This window comes from Salmo salar, chromosome 24 (genome assembly GCF_965601325.2).
Source record: "Salmo salar chromosome 24, fSalSal1, whole genome shotgun sequence".
NCBI classification, from domain to species: domain Eukaryota; kingdom Metazoa; phylum Chordata; class Actinopteri; order Salmoniformes; family Salmonidae; genus Salmo; species Salmo salar.
This window is the reverse complement of record NC_138314.1, coordinates 3,187,342-3,212,606: the sequence shown is the minus strand read 5'-3', so window position 1 is coordinate 3,212,606 and position 25,265 is coordinate 3,187,342. Positions and strand designations below refer to the sequence as shown.

Below are 25,265 nucleotides of genomic sequence, written 5' to 3'. Positions count from 1 at the left end.
CAAAAATAAGGAAAGCTTTGACTATGTACAGACTCATTGCTATTGAGAAAGTCCGCTGTAGGCAGACCTGGCATTCAAGAGAAGACAGGCTATGTGCCCACTGCCCACAACATTTGGTGGAAACTGAGCTGCACTTCCTAACCTCCTGCCAAATGTATGACCATATTAAAGACACATATTTCCCTCAGATTACACAGACCCATAAAGAATTCGAGAGCAAATACATTTTTTTAGAAACTCCCATATCTATTAAGTAAAATACCACAGTGTACCATTACAGCAGCAAGATTTGTGACCGGTTGCCATACAAAAAGGGCAACCAGTGGAGCACAAACACTATTCTAAATACAACCACTATTTATCTGTTCATTTATTTTCCCTTTCGTACTTTAACCATTTGAAACTCTTGTGAGTGTTATGTTTACGGTTCATTTCTGATCGTTTATTACATTTTTGTTTATATCACTTGCTTTGGCATTGTAAACATATGTTTCCCATGCCAATAAAGCCCCTTTGAATTGAATTGATTCCCCCCTCTACTGGCAGCCCCTTCAGAGGAGTAACAATAACTGGATGTAACTTAGCTCTCACTACTGCCCTCCCCCTCCCTCCTCCCCCCACAAACCCTCTCCCCTTCTATCCCTAGCTACGGGCTCACATAAAGAACTCCCAGTCAGTCTGTCTCGCTCAGCCTCTCTCTCCATGGCTGCCAGGTGTGTTACTCACCACCCTCCCATCCCCCACCCCACCACCACTCCTCGAACTGTGATTCTCTTTTTTCAAGAGCTCTTCTTCCATTAGCTCAACCTCTCAAGGCATGGCTAGCTCCAATGGCACTTCTCACTCTCTCACACACTTACACACAAACTCTCAGGAGGGTGAACCAAACCCCACCTCTCTGAGGAGCATAAACTTCTTAAACCTCTGGATGCTCTTTCACATGGGCAGAGGAACCCCCGCCTGCATGGGGCCCAGATCAGGCTCAGGCGTGGTGGGCCTCGGCCCCGAGCAGCTCAGGCTCAAAGAGAACAGGGCCATCACACACAGAGCAGCCCAGTATGGAGCAACAAACGCACACGGGCTTAGCTATGTGGAGACCCAGGGAGAGAGAAGAGAAAAGGGGCGCTTTGGTGTGGGAGCCATGTCTGATCGTATCACTATGATACGTTTTTTTTTTATCCATGTTACCTCTTTTGATAGCTAGCTGTTGTATTTTCTGGCTAATAGCAAAAACCGTCAAAACTCAAAATGATATATTTTTTTTTAAATCACAAAAAAATGGAAACAAAAAAAAGTCGACTTTTTAACCGTTTACAATTACATACAAATTCAAGCATGTCGAAGAATTTATCATCTCAAATTAATCCATTTAAAAGACCCCCCTCCCCTTCTGTGGTGCTCCGCTCTTTCTTTTCCTCCCTTTCATTTCCATTCCCCTCTCTTTTCTCCCTCCCCCTCTTTTGCTCTCCCTCTTCTTCTTTCTCTTTTCTCCCGCTCCCTCTCTTTCGTCTTAAGTCCCCGGGGCTCCTTTATTCTCTCTTTAAATAGGGGCCCGACCAGGGCTGTGAAGTGTAATAATGGTCATTTTTCCTCTCCATTCAGCAGCGGGTAATTCCACCCAGGGACGGCTCACTTTGAGCCACATCACACAAGGAGCTTCCCAGTGACCATGGCAACGTGCTCAGTGGGATCCCGGGTCCGTGAAGCAGTGATTTGGGGGATTTGGTGGGGTGTAGGGCAGCCAGGGTGGCTGGGGCGGTGAGGGCCCGCAGAGGAACAAAAAAGAAAACGTTGTCCAAAATGGAGAGAGGAGAAGAGAGAGAGCGAGAAGAGAGGCCCAGTCTAGGTGTAGAGAAAGCCTCCGACCGAGCGAGCGACACCCCACCAGGAAGAGAAGCCAAGATACTATCAGCAAGTTGAGTCGTACAAAACATGAAAGGAGCACCCAAGAGGCAGGCCTCCCTCATGGTGCAGGCAGCTCAACGCTTCACAGGGTTTCACTCTCTCCCGCTCTCCTCCCCCTCCCTCCTATTTCCCCCCCCCCTCTTTTCTCCCCTCTTCCTCCTTCCGCCATGGTACGGCAGTGTTTCTGTGATGTGGTGGTGTGGGGAGGGAGAGAGGGAACTGAAGGTAGTATGTGCGTTTTCTTGTTGGTGCCAAAGTCTATTGATGAACTGATGCTTTCATTGATCATAAGGGAGGATACCTTGGCCTTCTGTTCACCTCTCAAAATCAACCCCAGGACCAGTACATTCACATGGCCCTCCCTCCCTAACCCTAGAATGTGTGTAATCCACTGGTTAGTTATAGGGGAAACGTTGGATTACGGCTTCATAATAAATCGTCCTACTGCAACAACACCACCACCATTTCAGTCTTCATCACTTTAACTACCACAACGTCTGACAGTAACATGCACTTCTGTGGACAAGCTGTCCTCATATGGCATGAAAAGAAGTAGGCTCTTAACTCCATTTGTGCGCCCACCTCTGAAAGGAAAGAAAATAGTCCCATCGACCCATCACTACTCCATCTATTCCCTTCCACCAGCAGAAAGCATTCTTCCATAAACGCTAGGTAATTACATTGGAATAAAAAGCTGCAGCTGCATCTTAACAATGCACTAAAACTATTATAGGTAATCAATCCCTATTATATTGAAGTTCTACAGCAATCTATCTACCAAAGCACTGTGCAAAACCACCTGGCCATCAAAACACAACACTTCTCTCTCCCTCTCTGCGACAGACAGACAGACAGACAGACAGACAGACAGACAGTCAGACAGACAGACAGACAGACAGACAGCTTTATCAAAGCACAGCTAATCTCTCGGCCCCCAGATAAACAGTGGATGAGCTCACATAAACCACACACGCACACACTTATTTTTTGACATTTTCATTAGCCAATATTATCGTCCACAAAAAAATAAAATGGTGTACAATACAACATAAAGGGTGCGACAGATCAGCGCCCCTGCCAGAACCTACCCTATAAAACACCACAGTACGAGTTTAACAACACTCTGTGTGGCATAGCACCGCATTGGCATACCATACCATGTGGTCTGGCATTGGCATGGTCTCTAACAAACAGACCGACAGACACCTTTCCCAGGTCAGCTACAGGGCAGGGCATCCAAGGTTTACACAGCCAGAGGTGGGAACAGTTAACCTAACACAGGCCCCAGGCCAGACTGTGTGTGTGTGTGTGTGTGGCTAGCTGCCTCACTCTCATCTCTCTCTCTCTGGCTGAGATGCCAGACAGGGTAAGCATCCAAAAGCCACTTAGCAGTAAGAAGGTGCAGCTGTTTGCTGAGCTCCACAGCAGGCTGTGCCAAGAGAGAGAGAGGCAGAAACAGAAAGAGGAGAGGAGTGCCAGGCTAGGCTGCTAGCTAGTCACTGCAGGGGATCTATATCATAGAATTACAGTGCAGTCGGAAAGTATTCAAACCCCTTGACTTTGTCCAATTTATTTAAAGTTACAGCCTTATTCTAAAATGGATTAAATAAAAAATGTTCCTCAGCAATCTACACACAATACCCAATAACAACAAAGTGAAAACAGGTTGTCAAATCTTTGCAAATGTATTACAAATAAAAAACATAAATACCTTATTTACATTGGTATTCAGACCCTCTACTATGAGGTGTATCCTGTATCGATTGATTATCCTTGAGATGTTTCTACAACTTGATTGGAGTCCACCTGTGGTAAATTCAATTGATTGGACATCATTTGGAAAGGCACACACCTGTCTATATAAGGTCCCACAGTTGACAGTGCAGGTCAGAGCAAAAACCAAGCCAGGAGGTCGAAGGAATTGTCCATAGACCTCTGAGACAGGATTGTGTCGAGGCACAGATCTGGGGAAGTGCACCAAAACATTTCTGCAGCATTGAAGGTCCCCAAGAAAACAGTGGCCTCCATCATTCTTAAATGGAAAAAGTTTGGAACCACCAAGACTCTTCCGAGAGCTGGCCACCCGGTCAAACTGAGCAATCAGGGAAGAAGGGCCATGGTCAGGGAGGTGACCAAGAACCCGATGGCCACTCTGACAGAGCTCAAGAGTTCCTCTGTGGAGATGGGAGGACCTTCCAGAAGGAAGCCACTCCTCAGTAAAAGGCACATGATAGCCCGCTTGGAGTTTGCCGTAAGGGACCTGAAGGACTCTCAGACCATGAGAAACAAGATTCTCTGGTCAGATGAATCCAAGATTGAACTCTTTGGCCTGAATGCCAAGCGCCATGTCTGGAGGAAACCTGGCATCATCCCTACTGTGAAGCACGGTGGTGGCAGCATAATGCTATGGGGATGTTTTTCAGCGGCAGGGACTGGGAGACTAGTCAGGATCAAGGGAAAGATGAACGGAGCAAAGTACAGAGACATCCTTGATGAAAACCTGCTCCAGAGCACTCTGGACCTCAGTCTGGGTCAAGGGTTCACCTTCTAACAGGACAATGACCCTAAGCACACAGCCAACACAACGCAGGAGTGGCTTCGGGACAAGTCTCTGAATATCCTTGAGTGGCCCAGCCAGAGCCCGGACTTGAACCCGATCAAACATCTCTGGAGAGAACTGAAAATAGCTGTGCAGCGACACGCCCAATCCAACCTGACAGAGTTTGAGAGGATCTGCAGCGAAAAATGGGAGAAAGTCCCCAAATACAGGTGTGCCAAGCTTGCAGTGTCATACCCAAGGCTATAATAACTGCCTAAGGTGCTTCCACAAATTCCTAAGTAAAGGATCTGAATACTTATATTAATATGAAATACACAGTTGAAGTCGGAAGTCTACATACACCTTAGCCAAATACATTTAAACTCCGTTTTTCACAATTCCTGACATTTAACCCTAGTAAAAATGCCATGTCTTAGGTCTGTTAGGATCACCACTTTATTTTAAGAATGTGAAATGTCAGAACAATAGTTGAGAGAATGATTTATTTCAGCTTTTATTTCTTTCATAACATTCCCAGTGGGTCAGAAGTTTACATACACTCAATTAGTATATGGTAACATTGCCTTTAAATTGTTTAACTTGGATCAAACATTTTGGGCAGCCTTCCACAAGCTTCCCACAATAAGTTGGGTGAATTTTGGCCCATTCCTCCTGACAGAGCTGGTGTAACTGAGTCAGTTTTGTAGGCCTCCTTGCTCGAACACGCTTTTTCAGTTCTTCCCACAAATGTTCTATAGGATTGAGGTCAGGCATTGTGATGGCCACTCCAATACCTTGACTTTGTTGTCCTTAAGCCATTTTGTACGATCTTTGTCCCCATGTGCAGTTGCAAACCGTAGGCTGGCTTTTTAATGGCGGTTTTGGAGCAGTGGCTTCTTCCTTGCTGAGTGGCCTTTCAGGTTATGTCGATATAGGACTAGTTTTTACTGTGGATATAGATACTTTTGTACCGGTTTCCTCCAGTATCTTGTTCTGGGATTGATTTGCACTTTTCACACCAAAGTACATTCATCTCTAGGAGACAAAACACGTCTTCTTCCTGAGCGGTATGACGGCTGCGTGGTTTATACTTGCGTACTATCGTTTGTACAGATGAACGTGGTACCTTCAGGCGTTTGGAAATTGCTCCCAAGGATGAACCAGACTTGTGAAGGCCTACAATTCTTTTTCTGAGGTCTTGGCTGATTTCTTTTGATTTTCCCATGGTGTCAAGCAAAGAGGCACTGAGTTTGAAGGTAGGCCATGAAATACATCCACAGGTACACCTCCAATTGACTCAAATTATGTCAATTAGCCTATCAGAATCTTCTAAAGCCATGATATCATTGTCTGGAATTTTCCAAGCTGTTTAAAGGCACAGTCAACTTAGTGTACGTAAACTTCTGACCCACTGAAATTGTGATACGTGCTACCTGTCCCAGACCTGCTGTTTTCAACTCTCTAGAGACAGCAGGAGTGGTAGAGATACTCTCAATGATCGGCTATGAAAAGCCAACTGACATTTACTCTTGAGGTGCTGACTTGTTGCACCCTCGACAACTACTGTGATTATTATTATTTGACCATGCTGGTCATTTATGAACATTTGAAAATCTTGGCCATGTTCTGTTATAATCTCCACCCGGCACAGCCAGAAGAGGAATGGCCACCCCTCATAGCCTGGTTCCTCTCTAGGTTTCTTCCTAGGTTTTGGCCTTTCTAGGGAGTTTTTCCTAGCCACCGTGCTTCTACACCTGCATTGCTTGCTGTTTGGGGTTTTAGGCTGGGTTTCTGTACAGCACTTTGAGATATCAGCTGATGAAAGAAGGGCTATATAAATACATTTGATTTGATTTGATACAGTGAATTATAAGTGAAATAATCTGTCTGTAAACAATTGTTTGAAAAATTACTTGTCATGCAGACTTGACAAAACTATAGTTCGTTAACAAAAAATTGGTGGAGTGGTTGAAAAACAAGTTTTAATGACTCCAACCTAAGTGTATGTAAACTTCCGACTTCAACTGAATATATATATATTCTAGGCAGAGTTCCTCTGTCCAGTGTGTGTGTTCTTTTGCCCATCTTAATCTTTTATTTTTATTGGCCAGTCTGAGATATGGATTTTTCTTTGCAACTCTGCCTAGAAGGCCAGCATCCCGGAGTCGCCTCTTCACTCTTCACTGAGACTGGTGTGTTGCGGGTACTATTTAATGAAGCTGCCAGTTTAGGACTAGTGAGGCGTCTGTTTCTCAAACTAGACACTCTAATGTACTTGTCCTATCGCTCAGTTGCGCAACAGGGCCTCCCACTCCTCTTTCTATTCTGGTTAGAGCCAGTTTGCGCTGTTCTGTGAAGGGAGTAGTACACAGCGTTGTACGAGATCTTCAGTTTCTTGGCATTTCTCGCATGGAATAGACTTAATTTCTCAGAACAAGAATAGACTGACGAGTTTCAGAAGAAAGTTCTTTGTTTCTGGCCATTTTGAGCCTGTAATTGAACCCACAAAGGCTGATGCTCCAGATACTCAACTAGTCTAAAGAAGGCCAGTTTTATTAATTCTTTAATCAGAACAACAGTTTTCAGCTGTGCTAACATAATTGCAAAAGGGTTTTCTAATGATCAATTAGCCTTTTAAAATGATAAACTTGGATTAGCTAACACAACGTGCCATTGGAACACAGGAGTGATGGTTGCTGATAATGGGCCTCTGTACACCTATGTAGATATTCCATAAAAAATCTGCCATTTCCAGCTACAATAGTCATTTACAACATTAACAATGTCTACACTGTATTTCTGATCAATTTGATGTTATTTTAATGGACCAAAAATATTAGCTTTTCTTTCAAAAACAAGGACATTTCTAAGTGAACCCAAACTTTTGAACAGTAGTATATATATATATATATATATATATATATATATATATATATATAAACTCAGCAAAAAAAGAAACCTCCTCTCACTGTCAACAGCATTTAATTTCAGCAAACTTAACATGTGTAAATATTTGTATGAACAAGTTCCACAGACATGTGACTAACAGAAATTGAATAATGTGTCCCTGAACAAGGGGGGGGGTCAAAATCAAAAGTAACAGTCAGTATCTGGTGTGGCCACCAGCTGCATTAAGTACTGCAGTGCATCTCCTCCTCATGGACTTGGATTTGCCAGTTCATGGATTTGCCAGTTCTTGCTTTGAGATGTTACCCCACTCTCCCACCAAGGCACCTGAAAGTTCCTGGACATTTCTGGGGGGAATGGCCCTAGCCCTCACCCTCCGATCCAACAGGTCCCAGACGTGCTCAACGGGATTGAGATCCAGGCTCTTCGCTGGCCATGGCAGAACACTGACATTCCTGTCTTGCAGGAAATCACGCACAGAACGAGCAGTATGGCTGGTGGCATTGTCATGCTGGAGGGTCATGTCAGGATGAGCCTGCAGGAAGGGTACCACATGAGGGAGGAGGATGTCTTCCCTGTAACGCACAGCGTTGAGATTGCATGCATTGACAACAAACTCAGTCCGATGATGCTGTGACACACCGCCCCAGACCATGACGGACCCTCCACCTCCAAATCGATCCCTCTCCAGAGTACAGGCCTCGGTGTAACGCTCATTCATTTGACGATAAACGCTAATCTGTCCATCCCCCCTGGTGAAACAAAACCGCGACTCGTCAGTGAAGTCCTGTCTGGCAGGTGTTGTTACACGTGGTCTGCCACTGCGAGGACGATCAGCTGTCCGTCCTGTCTCCCTGTAGCGCGGTCTTAGGCGTCTCACAGTACGGACATTGAAATGTATTGCCCTGGCCACATCTGCAGTCCTCATGTCTCCTTGCAGCATGCCTAAGGCATGTTCACGCAGATGAGCAGGGACCCTGGGAATCTTTCTTTTGGTGTCTTTCAAAGTCAGTAGAAAGGCTTCTTTAGTGTCCTAAGTTTTCATAACTGTGACCTTAATTGCCTACCGTCTGTAAGCTGTTAGTGTCTTAACGACCGTTCCAGAGGTGCATGTTCATTAATTGTTTATGGTTCATTGAACAAGCATGGGAAACAGTGTTTAAACCCTTTACAATGAAGATCTGTGAAGTTATTTGGATTTTTACGAATTATCTTTGAAAGACAGGGTCCTCTTTCTTTTTTTGCTGAGTTTATATACATATTTATTTTCTCCCTTTATATATATTTTTCTGCTGAAAACTTGAGGGGACAAAACTCTACTCTATACAGCCTTGTGTATTTGCTGTATGCCCTTAAAGCCAGCTACAGGTCCTGAACCAGTCGAGCTTAGGTCTGTGTTTTTAGGGCTGTGATGATACCAGATTCGTAATATAGAATTTTTTCCATGGGAAAAATGAAAACACATAGCAGACTGAACTCTTTGGTCCTTCAAAAACCCGCTGTGTGTAAAATAGGGTGTGCTATATCTTGGAAAATAGATCAAATGTGACTCTGGTTGACAACATAATGGTGTTTGTTTCCAACATTAGGGCTGATTTCCTAAATATGTGAAATCCGCTTTGTGTTTTGTTTCCATGCCAGAATACTAACGAGTATCACAATACTGGTATCGTCCCGGCCCTAGTGTTTTTGTAAGGGCAGAGTAGAGTACATGGCCCCTGTGTGTGTGTGTGTGTGTGTGTGTGGTGGTGGGGTCGGAGAACATGAAAAGGCTGTGAGGGAGAAAAACCCCCAATAATAATTAGACATCCTCATATCCTGACACAAACCCCCCCTTCCCCTCTCACCCCCTCCATCACACCCTCAACCCTGAAACAGCACCCCTCACACCCCTCCCTGTGTAGGGGGTGATGTCATGCCACAGGATGGAGGGATGAGGACGGGGATGAAAGGAAGAGAGGGAAAACTCTCATGCCGGTCAGGGCCCATGCGGCCGTTGGCGCGGCAACATGAAAAGTGGAAATATCACGCTGGCATGGCGACAAAAGAGAGCAGAGCCACCAAAGCCATGGCATGGTTACATGTTCCACGAGAGACGCCAATATCACACAGCGAGAGGGAGAGAGACTAAAGAGAAGGAAAGAGAGAAAGAAGGAAAGAGAGAGACTAGAGAGAAGGAAAGAGAGAGAGAGAGAGAGAGAGAAAGAGGGATAGAGTAGAGGGCTAGAGAGAGAGGGGGTGGGTAGAGGAGGGGATTACCAGGAAGCTAGGAACATGTCACCCCAGCCAGGCTAGTTAGGACAGAAATACACCACTTCAAGACAGGCAGCACAATTCTGAGCACAAAGTTTGTTTTTTCACTAAATTGGTCATTTGCCCAATCAGATCAGCTCTGACAAAGATCTGATGTGAAAAGATCTGATGTGATTGATCAAAAGACCAATTAGGGAGAAAGAAATGATCCGAATTGGGCTGCCCGTGTAGACGCAGCAATACTGTTCAACACTACACTTACAAGAAACCATCATGTGAGGATCTATTCAACACTTTACACAAAACACCACAAGTCAACTTACTGTGCTATAACTCTTTAGTCTGCACAAATAAAATGTATAGGCATAGCTACAGCTCTCTGAACAAAGCTAAACCCTGCACGGAAATACAATGTGTAGATGTTAGATGAACAGTTCAGTGGCTATCTACGACGCTACAAAAACAACTCTTCCACAAACACAGGCAAAGACAACACAAGCTAGGACCCAATCTTCCAGCGCTTCCCTGCTGTAGAGGGAGCCGCTGTGTGTGCAGCACACAGGGAGGGAGGTAGCGGTGGGGGGGGTCACAGGTCAACAGCCCAGCGCCTCTCATAAGAACCAGACAGGAAGAGCTGGAAAAAACTGTGTACATATATACACCACCAAATGAAGTGGTGGGTTTGGCATCGAAAAACAAAAGCATATGCAGAAAAGTACCTCATACCTACAGTAAAGTATGGTGGTAGGGCTATTATGGGGTTATAGCTACTTCTATTGTAGCTGACCCACCATTAGAGGCAGGTTTGATGAACAGAAGGCAGGACTTACGGGAAAGGGTGAAAGACAGGATTGAGGAGGTGGGTGAAAGAAAATGGAGGGGGGAGGGGGCATGCTATCCTATGAAGCCCTAGTGCAGTAGAGAGAGCAGGCTTCCACACCAAACCGGTGTCGTGTCACGTACAGTCAGGTCCATAATTATTGACACCCCTGATAAAGATAGAGATAAAGAGCAAAAAAGACTAAAAATATAATTATATTATTTTATACTTGTACAATTGCTCAGGGAAAGAGATTTTGTTTAACAAGTAATAAAAAAATCTCAAAAAGATACAGGTCAACATTATTGGCTGTTTTTCAATGCTCTAGCACCCTCCCCTTGTGAGGATAACGACACTGAACCATTTTATGAGATTGGAGAACACATTGGGAGGGATCTTAGACCGGTCCTCCTTACAGAATCTTTCCAGATCCTTGATATCTTTCATCTGCACGTATGGACTGACCTATTCAATATAAACCAATGGGGTTCAAGTCTGGAGACTGACATTATTTCGATTTTGTGGTTGATTAACCATTTTCTTCTGGAATTTGATTAGTGCTTGGGGTTATTGTCTTGCTGGAAGATCACCTCGTGGCCAAGAGGCAACCAGGTTTTTTGCTAAAATGTCCTAATACCTGGTAAAGTTCATGTTGCCGTTGACCATAAAAGGTCCCAGAGGAAAAGTGGAAGCAAAATAGTAGTCCTGGCTGCTATGTTTTCCATTTCAGTAGAGAATCTACTAGTTAGAATTAGTGTTAAAAACATCATGATACATAAAAAACATGAGCTGGCGCACGCCCAGAGAAAAATAATTGTATGTAGAGGTGCTGACTAACGGCGAATAAGCTATAAAAAAATAAAGAGAGTCACACACTATATATAAACTCCCAGTAATTTATTGGGTAAATCCCCAACGTTTCGGCATCAATGTGCCTTCTTCAGGGTGAACATCATGATGCAAATAGCATATTCGGGGCTTGTAGCATATTCTAGAATTGGAATTTAGATCCAAAACTGGGCGGCAAAGTGTGTAGGAAACAGAGAGGAGGGTTGAGTATGGGGTTATACAGGGGGTAAGGCTAGACCAGGCAAGGCAGGGTGGGGTGAGATATCTGAGCCTAGTAGGGACTACAGTCTGCTGGCACTAGGGGAGTAGGGGCATGGGGGCTGGCAGGGGCACTTGGGGCTGTGTGTCTGTCTGTACAGTAGAGTAGTGGCCGTGTCTGGCTCTGGGAACACTACAGGCCCCCAGCTGTGCTCGGGCCCAGGCAGGCAGAGTCTGGTCTGTCAAGATGGGCCAAACAACAATGAAGAGGCTTTCCCCTCTCCTTTCTCTCTCTCTCTTTACACACTAATTATAGACCAGCAATGTCCCACTGTCCCCTCAAAACAAACCAGGAAAGAGAATGGAAGAACAAGGCGCCTCCTCTTCTCCCTCCTCCTTTTCATCTCCACTCTAATGAGGGGATGGATACTGTCATCTAGATCACTTTCACAACACCTCCCCCTGAAAGAGGGCAACAGGTCTGCTGGATGGGCTCTGCTCCTGCACCAAACCAAAACACACCCCCCCCCCCCCCCCAATTCCAACATGGCCACCCGCCTACAAAGACAAGAGATCATCCCTATGGTGGCCCCAAATATCAGCTCAGCAGAAGTTGAGTCAAGGCCTCACTGCAGTCCAATCAGAACACTACTGTACTCCAAAAACACTCGACTCGACACGTTGACTAAAACAAATGATACAGCCGGTACTTTCAAGAGAGGAGGAACCTATCGTCCTATTCCCAGGTATAGTACAAGATTCTTCAAGTGTTTGAGTGCCTTCGTTCTAGCATTACCATTAGCTCAGCTTTCAGATCCTGGCGTGTTGCGTGTTCTGTTCTTCTCTGTCCTACTCGGTAGCTAGCATTGAACGCCAACCGACCGCTAACCGTCGCCGCCAGAGAAAGTGCCTCATCCATTAGCATGTCTATACAGCTACAAGGAGCGCTCCTTCATTTATGAATGGCTGCCCTCTTTCTGTCACTGGGAAGGCGAGGCCAGGCGTGTACAGGATAAATGAGACGATAGCCTCCCCCCGTCCCTCAGAGACAAGTGGTATGTTCCATTAGGAAGGACACTTAATTAAAGCCATGATAAAATACCACTCTGGACACCAGAGGGGGGTCTAGTGGAGGGGTGGAGGGGAGAGGGGGAGAGACAAGGGAAGGCTTCAGTTCCTCTTCTGATTCTTGAAGCGAAAAGAGGAGAGGAGAAAAACAAAAACAAAACCTGTAAACGAACGGTTCCCTTGACAACCAGGGATCAGAGATAAATAATACTGACAACGTTTTAATTAAGTTGCTGAACACAAGTTGTCTTCACTTCAGAGCCAGGCTGAATCTGCCCATGCAGATAGGATGAAGGAGTGATGTTTTCTGGCATGTACAGGAGCTGATCCCAGATCAGCACTCCCACTCTGAGACACTTGATACATACGGGCCACAAGGTCTTGTTTAACATCCAGCACCTACCCAAAGACATTGCATCATGTTTGTTTGTGTACAACCTAGCTGTGTTGCTCACCTTTCCCAGGACAGTGAGACAGCTGGGGTCCAGCTCAGGCTGCTCCAGCTTCACCACTCCCACCCAGCCATACTCGTATAGGTCCTCCTCATCATTGTTGTTACACAGCCCCAGCGGATGCATCTGGAGACACGAGGAAAACCTTGGGTCAATATCACAACATATAAAACGGGATGAACGTCTTTCACGACACAGCATAGGGTTAAAATCATTCTAGGGATCCTGGGAAAACATGCTCCTGCAAGAACCCAAATGTCCCTTATTATATTACATACAAGCTGGTGCAGGTGTGTGTGTGTGTTTGCGGTCGGGCTCAAAGAGATTGCCGTTGAAGTGCGCTTTATACACTGTACCTATGAGCTAAGCAGCAGCGCTACGGGTTAACAGCCAGCCAGGCACATTCATATTACTATAAAAGGATATAAGGCTTTAAATGAGAAAAAAAAAGCCAATGGTAAAGTAGCTAAGTTCCACACCACTGCACATTACCCAGTGTCTAGAGTATCTTAAGTGGTCCCCCTATTATCCCTAAGGCTACTAAATGATCTTGGGGTTTGCAGTGCTATTCCTCAGAGCACAGAAAGAGAATGACTAGAATGGAAAAGAATCCCCCTTCAGACCACAGCAATACTTCAGGTCGAACGCACTGATTATAGGCCTAAGTTGCGCTGGATAAGTGTCCGCTAAATGACTACAATGTAGAATGTCTGTAATTGAAATGCCCAGTCTATTCTATGTCATTGTATTCTTATGTCCTGAAGCAGAGGGAGGATGTCTGCAGAGTAGATTAGACCTGAGGACTGAGGATAGGAGGGCAGACATGGCTGACTCACTCTCTCTGTGTGTGCGTGTGTGTGTGTGTGTGTGGGCACGAGGCAGCCCCCTGTAATTACAGACTAATGCATCATGATTCATCTCAGAAAGCTCTTTAGCTACTTTACTTCAGACTTTCTCTTCTTTGATTACGTAGGGGGATTTAGAAATAGGCCTATACGCCTGCATCCCAAATGGCACCATATTCCCTTCTATGGTACACTAGTTTTGATCTTCTGGTTTGGTGACCTACACTATGTCGTCATCAAACATATCCCCCAATGGGAACAAAAACACAGAAACCACGCAAAAATAAATACAAATGTAAAAAAAAAAACGGCGTAAAAGGAACACTTGATTTCTAGGCTTCTAACTTCAAGGAGCCTAATTGTCATTCCCCAAAATGCTTTAAGTATTGCACCAATATTTCCTGTGGTGATGACACGGACTGCTGCGGACTGTTATACTCTATATCTAAAAGCAGCCTTTCTTCCTTCCTGCTCTGTGGTGCCTCAGCCTGGCCTTGTAAACTCAACAGGTAAAGACCTGAAGAATTCATCGTATTCCTGTTAGGCCTAAGCCAGGGATATACTGACCTTACCGTAAAAGGGCTCTCCACGGTGATTTCACCTTCTACGCAAAAATGTCAGCTGCACAAAAGTAAATGGAACGAGGTAGAGAGCTACGCAAACAAACCTCCGTCGGAGCTGTTGAGTAGACTGTGCAGAGCCTTTAAGACTCAACATGGTAGGCCATCAAACTGAACCAAATCAAGACAAAAGTTACATTGAAATATAAAAACGAGACAACTACAGCAAGAGAAAAACCGACAGTGTAAACTGAACATATCTGTTCGAGCATAAAAAGTAAGAGGGTAATTTCACTCCTTCTCCGATACCCAAAATTAGATTAAACGTCTTTTTAAAAAAAGGTTGGAAGCTGGTGTCCTTAGGTCACAAAGACCCATCCCCTCCCCTCTCCACCCTGACCAGTAGCAGCAGCTTAGTGGACCCTCTGGGTCCGAGGATGACCCCAGATACCCTGTCTCTCCCTAACCTGACCACTGAACCCTACTTCATCACTTTGCGAGAGAGCTGCTCCGCTGGTTGGAGTTAGGGTGAAGCGTGCAGTAGGACCATTGAAAAGGTAGACTACATGGCCAAAAGTATGTGGACACGTGCTCGTCAAACATCTCATTCCAAAATCATGGGCATTAATATGGAGTTGGTCCCCCTTTGCTGCTATAACAGCCTCCACAGGAAGTCAACTGACTAGTTGGAAAGGTCACATCCTATGATGGTGCCACGTTGAAAGTCACTGAGCTCTCCAGTACGGGCTATTCTACTGCCAATGTTTGTCTATGGAGATTTAATGGCTGTGTGCTCGATTTTATATACCCGTCAGCAACGGGTGTGGCTGAAATAGTCAAATCCACTAATTTGAAGGGGTGTCCATATACATTTGGCCATGTAGTGTATTTAGAGAGGAGGCTTGTCACGCCATCGCCATATGGCAAAGGGTGGGGGGGGAGCACTGACCTGAGGGTTTTGGAGGAGTGTGTGTGTGCATGTGTTCGGTGGGGGTTAGAGTTCGGGGGTTAAATGCAAATAGCCCAAGATGGCCATTGTGTGTCATAGGAAAGGAATGCTGACAAAGTGTGTAATGTCGTTTGAGAGTTCTCTTTTCTCTATGAAGTTCCCTATTTCCCCCCCTGAAGGATGTAATGTGATAGAGACATTGGATTCTCCACACGAACACCTCTCTATCATTAGTAGTCTAGAGGCATACTGGAACCACAGATGCTAAATTTGAGAAATCAAGAGCCTCGGGACAGCCATGGGGAAGGAATATTAAAGACACACACACAAACACGTAAAGCACACACACACACACACACACACACACACACACACACACACACACACACACACACACACACACACACACACACACACACACACACACACACACACACACACACACACACACCAGGGTTTCCGTTAGCCGGTAATAGCCGGCTTTTGGCCTACAGTACCAGTCAAAAGTTTGGACGCACCTACTCATTCAAGGGTTTTTCTTTATTTTTTCTACATTGTAGAACAGTAGTGAAGACATCAAAACCATGAAATAACACATATGGAATCATGTAGTAAGTAAAAAAGTGTTAAATCAAAATATATTTTATATTCTTCAAAGTAGCCACCCTTTGCCTTGACAGCTTCGCACACTCTTGGCATTCTCTCAACCAGTTTCATGAGGAATAATTTTCCAACAGTCTTGAAGGAGTTCCCACATATGCTGAACACTTGTTGGCTGATTTTTCTTCACTCTGCGGACCAACTCATCCCAAACCATCTCAATTGGGTTGAGGTCGGGTGATTGTGGAGGCCAGGTCATCTGATGCAGCACTCCATCACTCTCCTTCTTGGTCAAATAGCCCTTACACAGCCTGGAGGTGTGTTTTGGGTCATTGTCCTGTTGAAAAACAAATGATAGTCCCACTAAGCCCAAACCAGATGGGATGTCATATCGCTGCAGAATGCTGTGGTAGCCATGCTGGTTAAGCGTGCCTTGAATTCTAAATAAATCACAGACAGTGTCACCAGCAAAGCACCCCCACACCATCACACTTCCTCTTCCATGCTTCATGGTGGGAACCACACATGTGGAGATCATCCATTCACCTACTCTGCGTCTCACAAAGACACAGCGGTTGGAACCAAAAAACTGATTTCCACTGGTCTAATGTCCATTGCTTGTGTTTCTTGGCCCAAGCAAGTCTCTTCTTATTGCTGTCCTTTGGTAGTGGTTTCCTTGCAGCAATTTGACCATCACACAGTCTCCTCTGAACAGTTGACATTGAGATGTGTCTGTTACTTAAACTCTATGAAGCATTTATTTGGGCTCTAATCTGAGGTACAGTTAAATCTATTGAACTTATCCTCTGCAGCAGAGGTAACTCTGGGTCTTACTTTCCTGTGGCGTTCCTTATGAGAGCCAGTTTCATCATAGCGGTTCATGGTTTTTGCGACTGGACTTGAAGAAAATGTTCATCAAAAAAAGTTCTTCAAATTTTCCAGATTGACTGAACTTCATGTCTTAAAGCAATAATGGACTGTAATTTCTCTTTGCTTATTTGAGCTGTTCTTGCCATAATATGGAATTGGTCTTTTACCAAATAGGGCTATCTTCTGTATACCACCCCTACTTTGTCACAACACAACTGATTGGCTCAAACGCATTAAGAAGGAATGAAATTCCACAAATTAACTTTTAACATGGCACACATGTTAACTGAAATGCATTCCATGTGACATCATCATGAAGCTGGTTGAGAGAATGCCAAGAGTGTGCAAAGCTGTCATCAAGGCAAAGGGTGGTTACTATGAAGAATCTCAAATCTAAAATATATTTTTACTTGTTTAACACTTTTGTGGTTACTACATGATTCCATATGTGTTCTTTTATAGCTTTGATGTCTTCACTATTATTCTACAATGTAGAAAATAGTAAAAATAAAGAAAAATCCTGGAATGAATAGGTGTGTAAATGTTTTACTGGTACTCTATATCTTTTTTAAAGCAGATAAATAAAATTGGCACGGGCCAATTGTCCCGGAGAAGAAGAAAAAATCCCACTGCGAAATATACTTAAGCCTATTCATTGATGGAAATACCAAGCGATGTAAAAACATTTGACTGGTCAAGCTTATCGGTCTATAGTGACATTTGCATAATTTAGTGGAATTCAATTGCCGCGTCTGTACAGCATATTCGTTATGTATTTTATTTATCACACGGGTACAGCATACAGATCTTTTGAGTGGAAAATCTGTCTGACCGAGCGAGAGCTGCTGCTATAGCATCTCAAACAGGAAATGGATAGGCAACGAACGGAAGGCAGGCTTCATCAGCGCATCACACACCACTTTGCATTTTGAAAACATATTTCATCGTTTGAAAGTTCAACATTTTAATACATGAGGCATGTCTTACCTTGCATCAAAGTAGCCTAGCCAAAATCTGGCCATATCCATGGAGGCAATTATTTTATATCAACTTTCTTTCATTGTCCAGTAGGCAAAGGCACAATCCTTGTCATATTAACAACCCATGCTAGTTGTTGTATATTAGATCTCCCCTCTTTCTAAACGTCTAACGGATTTCGTCATCTCTGCCACATGAAACCGCTCGCATGTGCAGTGCCCTTTTGACAAAGGTGTTTGCCCGCTAATTGCATTGTTGAACGAACAACCTACTGCCTTGTACGCATTGCTGCGCTTACGTGAATAAATACGTTTATTTTAAGCTAAACCTTCTGATCTGTTGCATCTGTTCCCGTTTTTTTAATGTATCCTACTGGTTGTACGAATTTGGGCTCTATCATCCCACAACTGTCCCAGAATCTGTTTGGAATAGGCCATTTCTTTCTCAACATGCTGACCAATAGGTAAACTTTTCTACAATGGCGGACAGTAAATTGGCAACGGCCAGTGATGTTGCTGTTCTTTGGCTGAGGGAAAGTAAATGTGGACAGTTATTCTAACATCTTCAAAGTGCACATCAGAGTTCGGTAAGAAGGCCAACGGAAACATTGAATTATTAGGAAACTGTGGGCGAAAAAGAGAGATATTTTAAACAACACAGCACCAAGAATGAAGCAGTGAAAGCAGCAGACCTTCATATTCAGAGAGAGAAAGAGGGCAATCAGTGAAGAACAAACACCATTGTAAATACAACCCATATTTACGCTTATTTATTTTCCCTTTTGTACTTTTAACTATTTGCACATCGTTACAATACTGTACAGTATATAGCCGTAATATGACATTTGACATGTCTCTATTCCTTTGGAACTTTTGTGAGTGTAATGTTTACTGTTCATTTTTGTTTATTTCAATTTTGTTTATTATCATCTATTTCACTTGCTTTCGCAATGTAAACATGCCAATAAAACCCTTTGAATGGAATTGAATTGAGAGAGAGATCTTCAGTATTCACTAAGCATTCTCTACACTATCTCTCCTGTAAACTTAGAGAAGAGGCAGAGCAGTATAGAAGGCTCAGGCTGCCTGGCACAGATGACTGTAGACAGGTAGGTATTAGGTAAGTAGATTGATATTACTGTTGGTAGGAGAAGGGAGAACAGAGGTCTATGCTACACATTTGGTATGATAATTCCATCTTTGAAAACTGTGAGAGAAAAAAAAAAAATCAGGAGAGATAAGCAGCTCTTTCCCCTGTGCATACATGAATCATCATGCTTTATTATTCCACTTCACAAACTGAAATCAACTGAATGAGGATTCATTCACTGCCCCGGTGTTGCTGTGGCAGACATATTGGGAAATGTATCTAAAATGAACAGAGGGACGGAAGGAGAAATGGTGGGAGAACGGAGAGAATGAGCCCCGCCTGCCCTGCTCTACCCTGCCTGTCTCCCTGCCTGCCTGTCTCCCTGCCTGCCTGTCTCCCTGCCTGCCTGTCTCCCTGCCTGCCTGTCTCTGAGTCTAGAACACTGTTCTATTGTGTTGGTCCTTTCCCTGCACCTCTAAAGGGTCTTCTGTTGTTGTTATGGCCAGCGTTGTTATTTTAGAGGCTGGCCACCATTATCTCCATCTGTACTGCTGGTACACAGCTAGAGAGCGGCTGGTTGGTCATTGAGGGATGTAAAAACATGCCTTGATTGAGGGAAGGTTGTTAATACGGAGTTGGGATCGAATTAAGGGGCAAATGTTTTGGTGTCTTTGGCACACACACACACACACACACACACACACACACACACACACACACACACACACACACACACACACACACACACACACACACACACACACACACACACACACAGTGCAGAAACAGCAGAGCTTGTCATGTGCTCACTGCTCCAGAAGCTATCCTCTCTAGGTAGAACTCTGCTACCCGACCTGAGCCCGACAGCCCCTGACATTATACATCAGGTTAGGGCAGGGTAGTGCCTGTTTTTTCAGGAATAACTACGGTACGGGCATAGCTCGGGTATCACCAAATTGTTAACTAACATTTTGAAGTGGAGCCATTTGCTTGTGCTCTGCTGCGCAGTACATCTAACGAAGATCATAACGTGGCGTCAGAAGTGCTTCAACCTCGTCAAATATAAAACGGGAGAGATTATTTCAGAGAAACTAATAATATTCCTTGTGCTGTCGGAGTTTAGAGTGATGAAAAGTAGCTAAGAGCTAACTGCTCTCATGTGTCTTCATTGAGCAGGGCAACCCAAGCGGAGCCGTTGCTATGGATACTCAGACTCAGAGCCGCCATGAGCAGAGCGCATGGAGAGCGAGCTGCGGATGGGAGTGAGTGACAGACAGAGGAGCAGCTAATGGATTTACTAACGGAGGAAGGTATTTCTGATTTCAGGTTTCAGGCAGGGCCTTAAATTTGGCAGAAGCAATCGGGCATAGGTAGGGCTCAGACTTAAAATGTATGCCTGTGCAGGGCTTTACCTCTTGGCCCCACAGCCGGGCAAGAGCACTGCCTTCCTTCCTTCCTTCCTTCCTTCCTTCCTTCCTTCCTTCCTTCCTTCCTTCCTTCCTTCCTTCCTTCCTTCCTTCCTTCCTTCCTTCCTTCCTTCCTTCCTTCCTTCCTTCCTTCCCCTCCTCTCTTCTCCCTCTCTCCCACTCATCTCCTATCCCCCCTACTCTCTTCTACTCCTCTCCTCTATTCTCCCTTTCCCCCTCTCCTAGATGGTGTCTCCAGTTCTGCCCTGCTCGCCCCGAGGGGAGGCAGTCTTTCACATGGGTATCCCCTTACACACAGCCAACACTCTCAATGAAATCATGGCAGTGATCTGAACCCAGCTTGTCACTCAACTGGTCCCTCCCCCATGCTCCATCTACAGAAAACACTGTAAAGACCTGGGTCGTATGCACTAGGGCTAGGCATGAAACTGAAGAAAACGGACTGAAACAGGGAGCGACTACCTGAACTTCTCCAATGAGAAAGGCTTGTTTTCGTATTTTGTCGCTAATCATTTGGCTACGGCATGCACTAATGAATACAACCCTGAAGTTTGGTTTGGAACAGGTTGCGGCTTTGCCAACTAATACTGTATGTTTAAATCATCTCAATCAATAAATACAATACAGAGTTTAAAAAATATGGGTTACGGATGTTTGTTGATTTGTCTTAAGTGCTTTAAAAAAAATTGTCATAGCATTATGGGGGATGATATACTAGGTGAAGACGTGAAATGCAGTCAAATGAAAGGTGAGCCCCCACCATCCCCGAAATCCCACCCCCAGCTCTTTATCCCGCTCGCTCTCCCCTATAGGAGTGGACTGAGCCGATTTGGGTTTGTAATGGGATCAAAACAAGCCCTACTTCTAGGACTATTTCTAGTCCTCCCCTCTCAAAGGACATCTAAATGCAAGTCACACCATTCTCCTCTGTCAGTGACACAATTCACTCTTCCTTTGATCGTTCAACAACATCTAATTCAGACCCCCCTCCCCCATCCCTCACTTTTCACCATCGCTTTGCACCCCTAGTTACATCCCCACATAGCACCACCGCTGCCCCCCTCCCACATCCTCCTTTCCCGCAACCCCCAACATTTGAAATCGCTCCCCACGTTTTGTTGTCCGAGTCGCAGCATGCTATACCGCCCCTGCCTGAAAGAACTTGATAGGGTTCAGAGCTAGGAGGAGGAGGAGGAAACTCAAGGCAGGACAAGGCTAGCTAGCTTCCTCTCCTGCTCTCCAACTAAACTCTCCACTTTCCTTCAGCCCCCCCCCCCATCTCTTTTATTAACTTAGGGCCCTCTAAAATCTAACTAAACGGAATAAGGCAACAACAAAAAAAATCGAAAGTTTTGTTTTTCCAGGTTTCAGATCGCTCTCAAAACCACACTTTTATTAAATAGAAAAACATAAACATGGAATGTTCGAAGTCTACAACAATGCTTAAACCACATCAGGAGACCCCTTTTGAAGTCTGGCAAATGTTGAAGACATTTTAAGTGTGCACCAGCAAGAGACTTGTTGGTTAACAGTGTTTCTGTAGCACACGTGATTGCAGAGAACGCTAAACAAATTGCCACTGGATTGATACAAATATTCATGGTATGGTTCTGCCAGGTAGGCATAGGCTACTTTGTAGTTAACATTTAATTGAGAAGGTTTTTGGGAAAGCCTTTCCATCTACCAGAAGACGTTTATCATTAGCATCATCCGTAACGGCTACACAAAGTGGTAGTTCTCCGCATCGTGGATTTTTATAGGGCCCTACTAATTTAAAGAAATGCTGTGTGGGTCAAAGATTTCACAAACATCCGCCCGGCCCCGGTTTTAGAAAAACTAGATGCGTTTGAACCATTACAGCTTCAAAAGGGTGTGTGTGACTGTGGGAAGATGGTTGTGTTAGCTGCAACACTACATTCAGAGCACAGTGCTCCTGTACATGATCATCTTAGACAGTGCTTCTGCTGATACACCAGGATGTCAACTTCAAAAGAGCTGGCAGATTGGAGGACATAGCAGACAATTTGATTCCTCAGCTAAAATCATCACACGCACAGACTGAAAGACAGACAGAGAGAGAGAGAGAGAGAGAGAGAGAGAGAGAGATTACACACGCATAATACCAACTTGTCGTTTATCCTGGATATGGAGCTGTGCTCAGCTGAACCAAAGGAACAACTGAAACGAACCCTCTGTTTTATTCTCAAATCCCAGTTATGAAAGGAAATGAAACACAGACTCCTAAAAAAAACATCTTTGGCATTGGCAAAAAAAAAAGGCCACAAGCAAGCCCACTACCATGTCACAGAGCAGCTCAGCACAGGGACTTACAGTGTCCCAACTACTGTGCTTCTAATATAATCTAACATCGTGCATGAAATCGCACCCTATTCCCTTTATAGTGCACTACTTTCGACCGGGGCCCCTAGGGCTCAGTAGGGAATAGGGTCAATTTGAGACACAGTTTAGGGCACTATGGTACATCAGGAGACTGTCTGGTGATGACAGAATTTAGGTCGTGATGCAGATCGGTTTCACTGACAATCAGAAGGGAGAGAGCAAAGCCCACAGGCACAATGTGCCATCACAAACTAGGACCGGGGACAATACCAGTATTGCAATATTTTGTCCGTGGCAAAAGTGAAAACACAAAGCAGAAGTCACTTTTTGGTCCTTTAAAAACCGCAGTATGGAAAATGTTGTGCTGTAGCTTGGAAAAGAAATACATGTGACTCTGGATGACAACATATTGGTGTTTGTTTCCAACATTAGGGCTCTTTTCCTAAATAAGTTAAAATGCGCTTTGTGTTTTGTTTCCATGCCATGATACTAACGAGCATCGCAATACTGGTATTGTTCCCGGCCCTACCACAAACACTATGCCATCCCACACACCATGCCCCCACAAACACCATGCCACCACAAACACCGTGCCCCCACAAACACCATGCCACCACAAACACCATGCCACCACAAACACTATGCCATCCCACACACCATGCCCCCACAAACACCATGCCACCACAAACACCATGCCCCCACAAACACCATGCCACCACAAACACCATGCCACCACAAACACTATGCCACCACAAACACTATGCCATCTCACACACCATGCCCCCACAAACACCATGCCACCACAAACACCATGCCCCCACAAACACCATGCCACCACAAACACCATGCCACCACAAATACCATGCCACCACAAACACCATGCCCCCACAAACACCATGCCACCACAAACACCATGCCACCACAAACACTATGCCACCACAAACACTATGCCATCTCACACACCATGCCCCCACAAACACCATGCCACCACAAACACCATGCCCCCACAAACACCATGCCCCCACAAACACCATGCCACCACAAACACCATGCCACCACAAACACCATGCCACCACAAACACCATGCCACCACAAACACCATGCCACCACAAACACTATGCCCCCACAAACACCATGCCACCACAAACACCATGCCACCACAAACACTATGCCATCTCACACACCATGCCCCCACAAACACCATGCCACCACAAACACCATGCCCCCACAAACACCATGCCACCACAAACACCATGCCACCACAAACACCATGCCACCACAAACACCATGCCACCACAAACACTATGCCATCCCAAACACTGCCATGAAAATACAGTGATCAAAAAGAGTTCCATCGAAACAATGCCATCGCAAAGTGACACCGCAAAATAGTGCCATCAGCTACAGTGCCATCAACAATGATATGGTCGTGGTGCCACCAGGGCCTGGCAGAGTGACAGGTTTCACTAGATGTTCTCTGGGTCAGTCTGGTCCAATGATTAACCACTAGAGCGGTCGGTTAAGGTTTCTAGGTTTCTCTCTTTATTTTGGGAAGGGGAAGAGCTAGCACCGTTTCACGTGTACACAGAAATACACCGGAGAAGAAGAACCTGGGAACCATGCCAGTCTACTGTACTTAGTCAATGCCACTTCGGCACTGCTCGTCCTAATATTGAAATATTTCTTAATTCCATTCTTTTACTTTCAGATTTGTGTATTGTTGTTAATTGTTAGATACTACTGCACTGTCGGAGCTAGGAACACAAGCATTTCGCTACACCCGCAATAACATCTGCTAAACATATGTATGTGACCAATAAAATTTGATTTGATATTTTATTTTATTTGAGTCCTCTTCTCTTGTCTCACCCACCTGTGTTCCTAAGCTAGGCTATAGATGTGTGTTCCAGTGTGTGTTTGAGGGAGGGAGAGCTTGTGTGTGTGTGTGTGTGTGCTTGCGAGGAGAAAGAGAGAGCGATCAGGGCACTACAGCTCTCAATGAATGATACTGGTACTGGTGAAGGCAAGTACGTGTCAATTCTCCCCAAAAGTCTTCCACCGTGAACTCAATGACCCCACTCCACACCCCCCACACACGTTCACACACGCATGCAAAAACACACACCAGCTGCACTGACCCGGGGCATTGACGGGCTCTTTGACTCCCACTGCATCCCCCAATCCCATTCATCTTCAGAGAGGTGTGAGGTAGCCCTTACAATTATCCCAGCTTATGTGTGATACTATCGTAGTTCGTAGTAATTGTTGCAGGTTTGCAATGGGAGAGCTTACTCGTATTAGCATATCATCACGTCATAAAGTTATTGACACTCCCCTTACATTGTGTGGTTGGTGGATTTAATCAATGACCTGCGCAAACGTGTGTGAGTCTGCTCTGAACACACACATCAAATACCCTCAACCTCAAATGGCCCCCCAGCTGCCAAATACTTCCAGTGATACCTCATTCTCGGAACTGGATGCTCGCTCGCAATAACATGCCCACACATAGCGGGGAGAACTTTACCGAGAAAACACACACACACACACACATGTGGCCTTGCCAGTTTCCTGTCGATGCATGTCATTTAAACTCTGTCCCAGCAGCCAAACAGT

The 25,265-nt window shown here is 44.9% G+C and overlaps 1 protein-coding gene across 1 annotated transcript in view; it reads right to left on the bottom strand.

Moving 5' to 3' along the window:
• The window catches only part of znrf3 (zinc and ring finger 3), a 111,667-nt gene that overhangs the window by 28,338 nt on the left and 58,064 nt on the right, over window positions 1–25,265 (bottom strand). Inside the window, exon 2 of the mRNA XM_014170570.3 lies at window positions 12,995–13,117. Within this exon, the coding sequence (XP_014026045.2) occupies window positions 12,995–13,117 (123 nt within the window). The remainder of the gene's footprint in view (window positions 1–12,994; window positions 13,118–25,265) is intronic.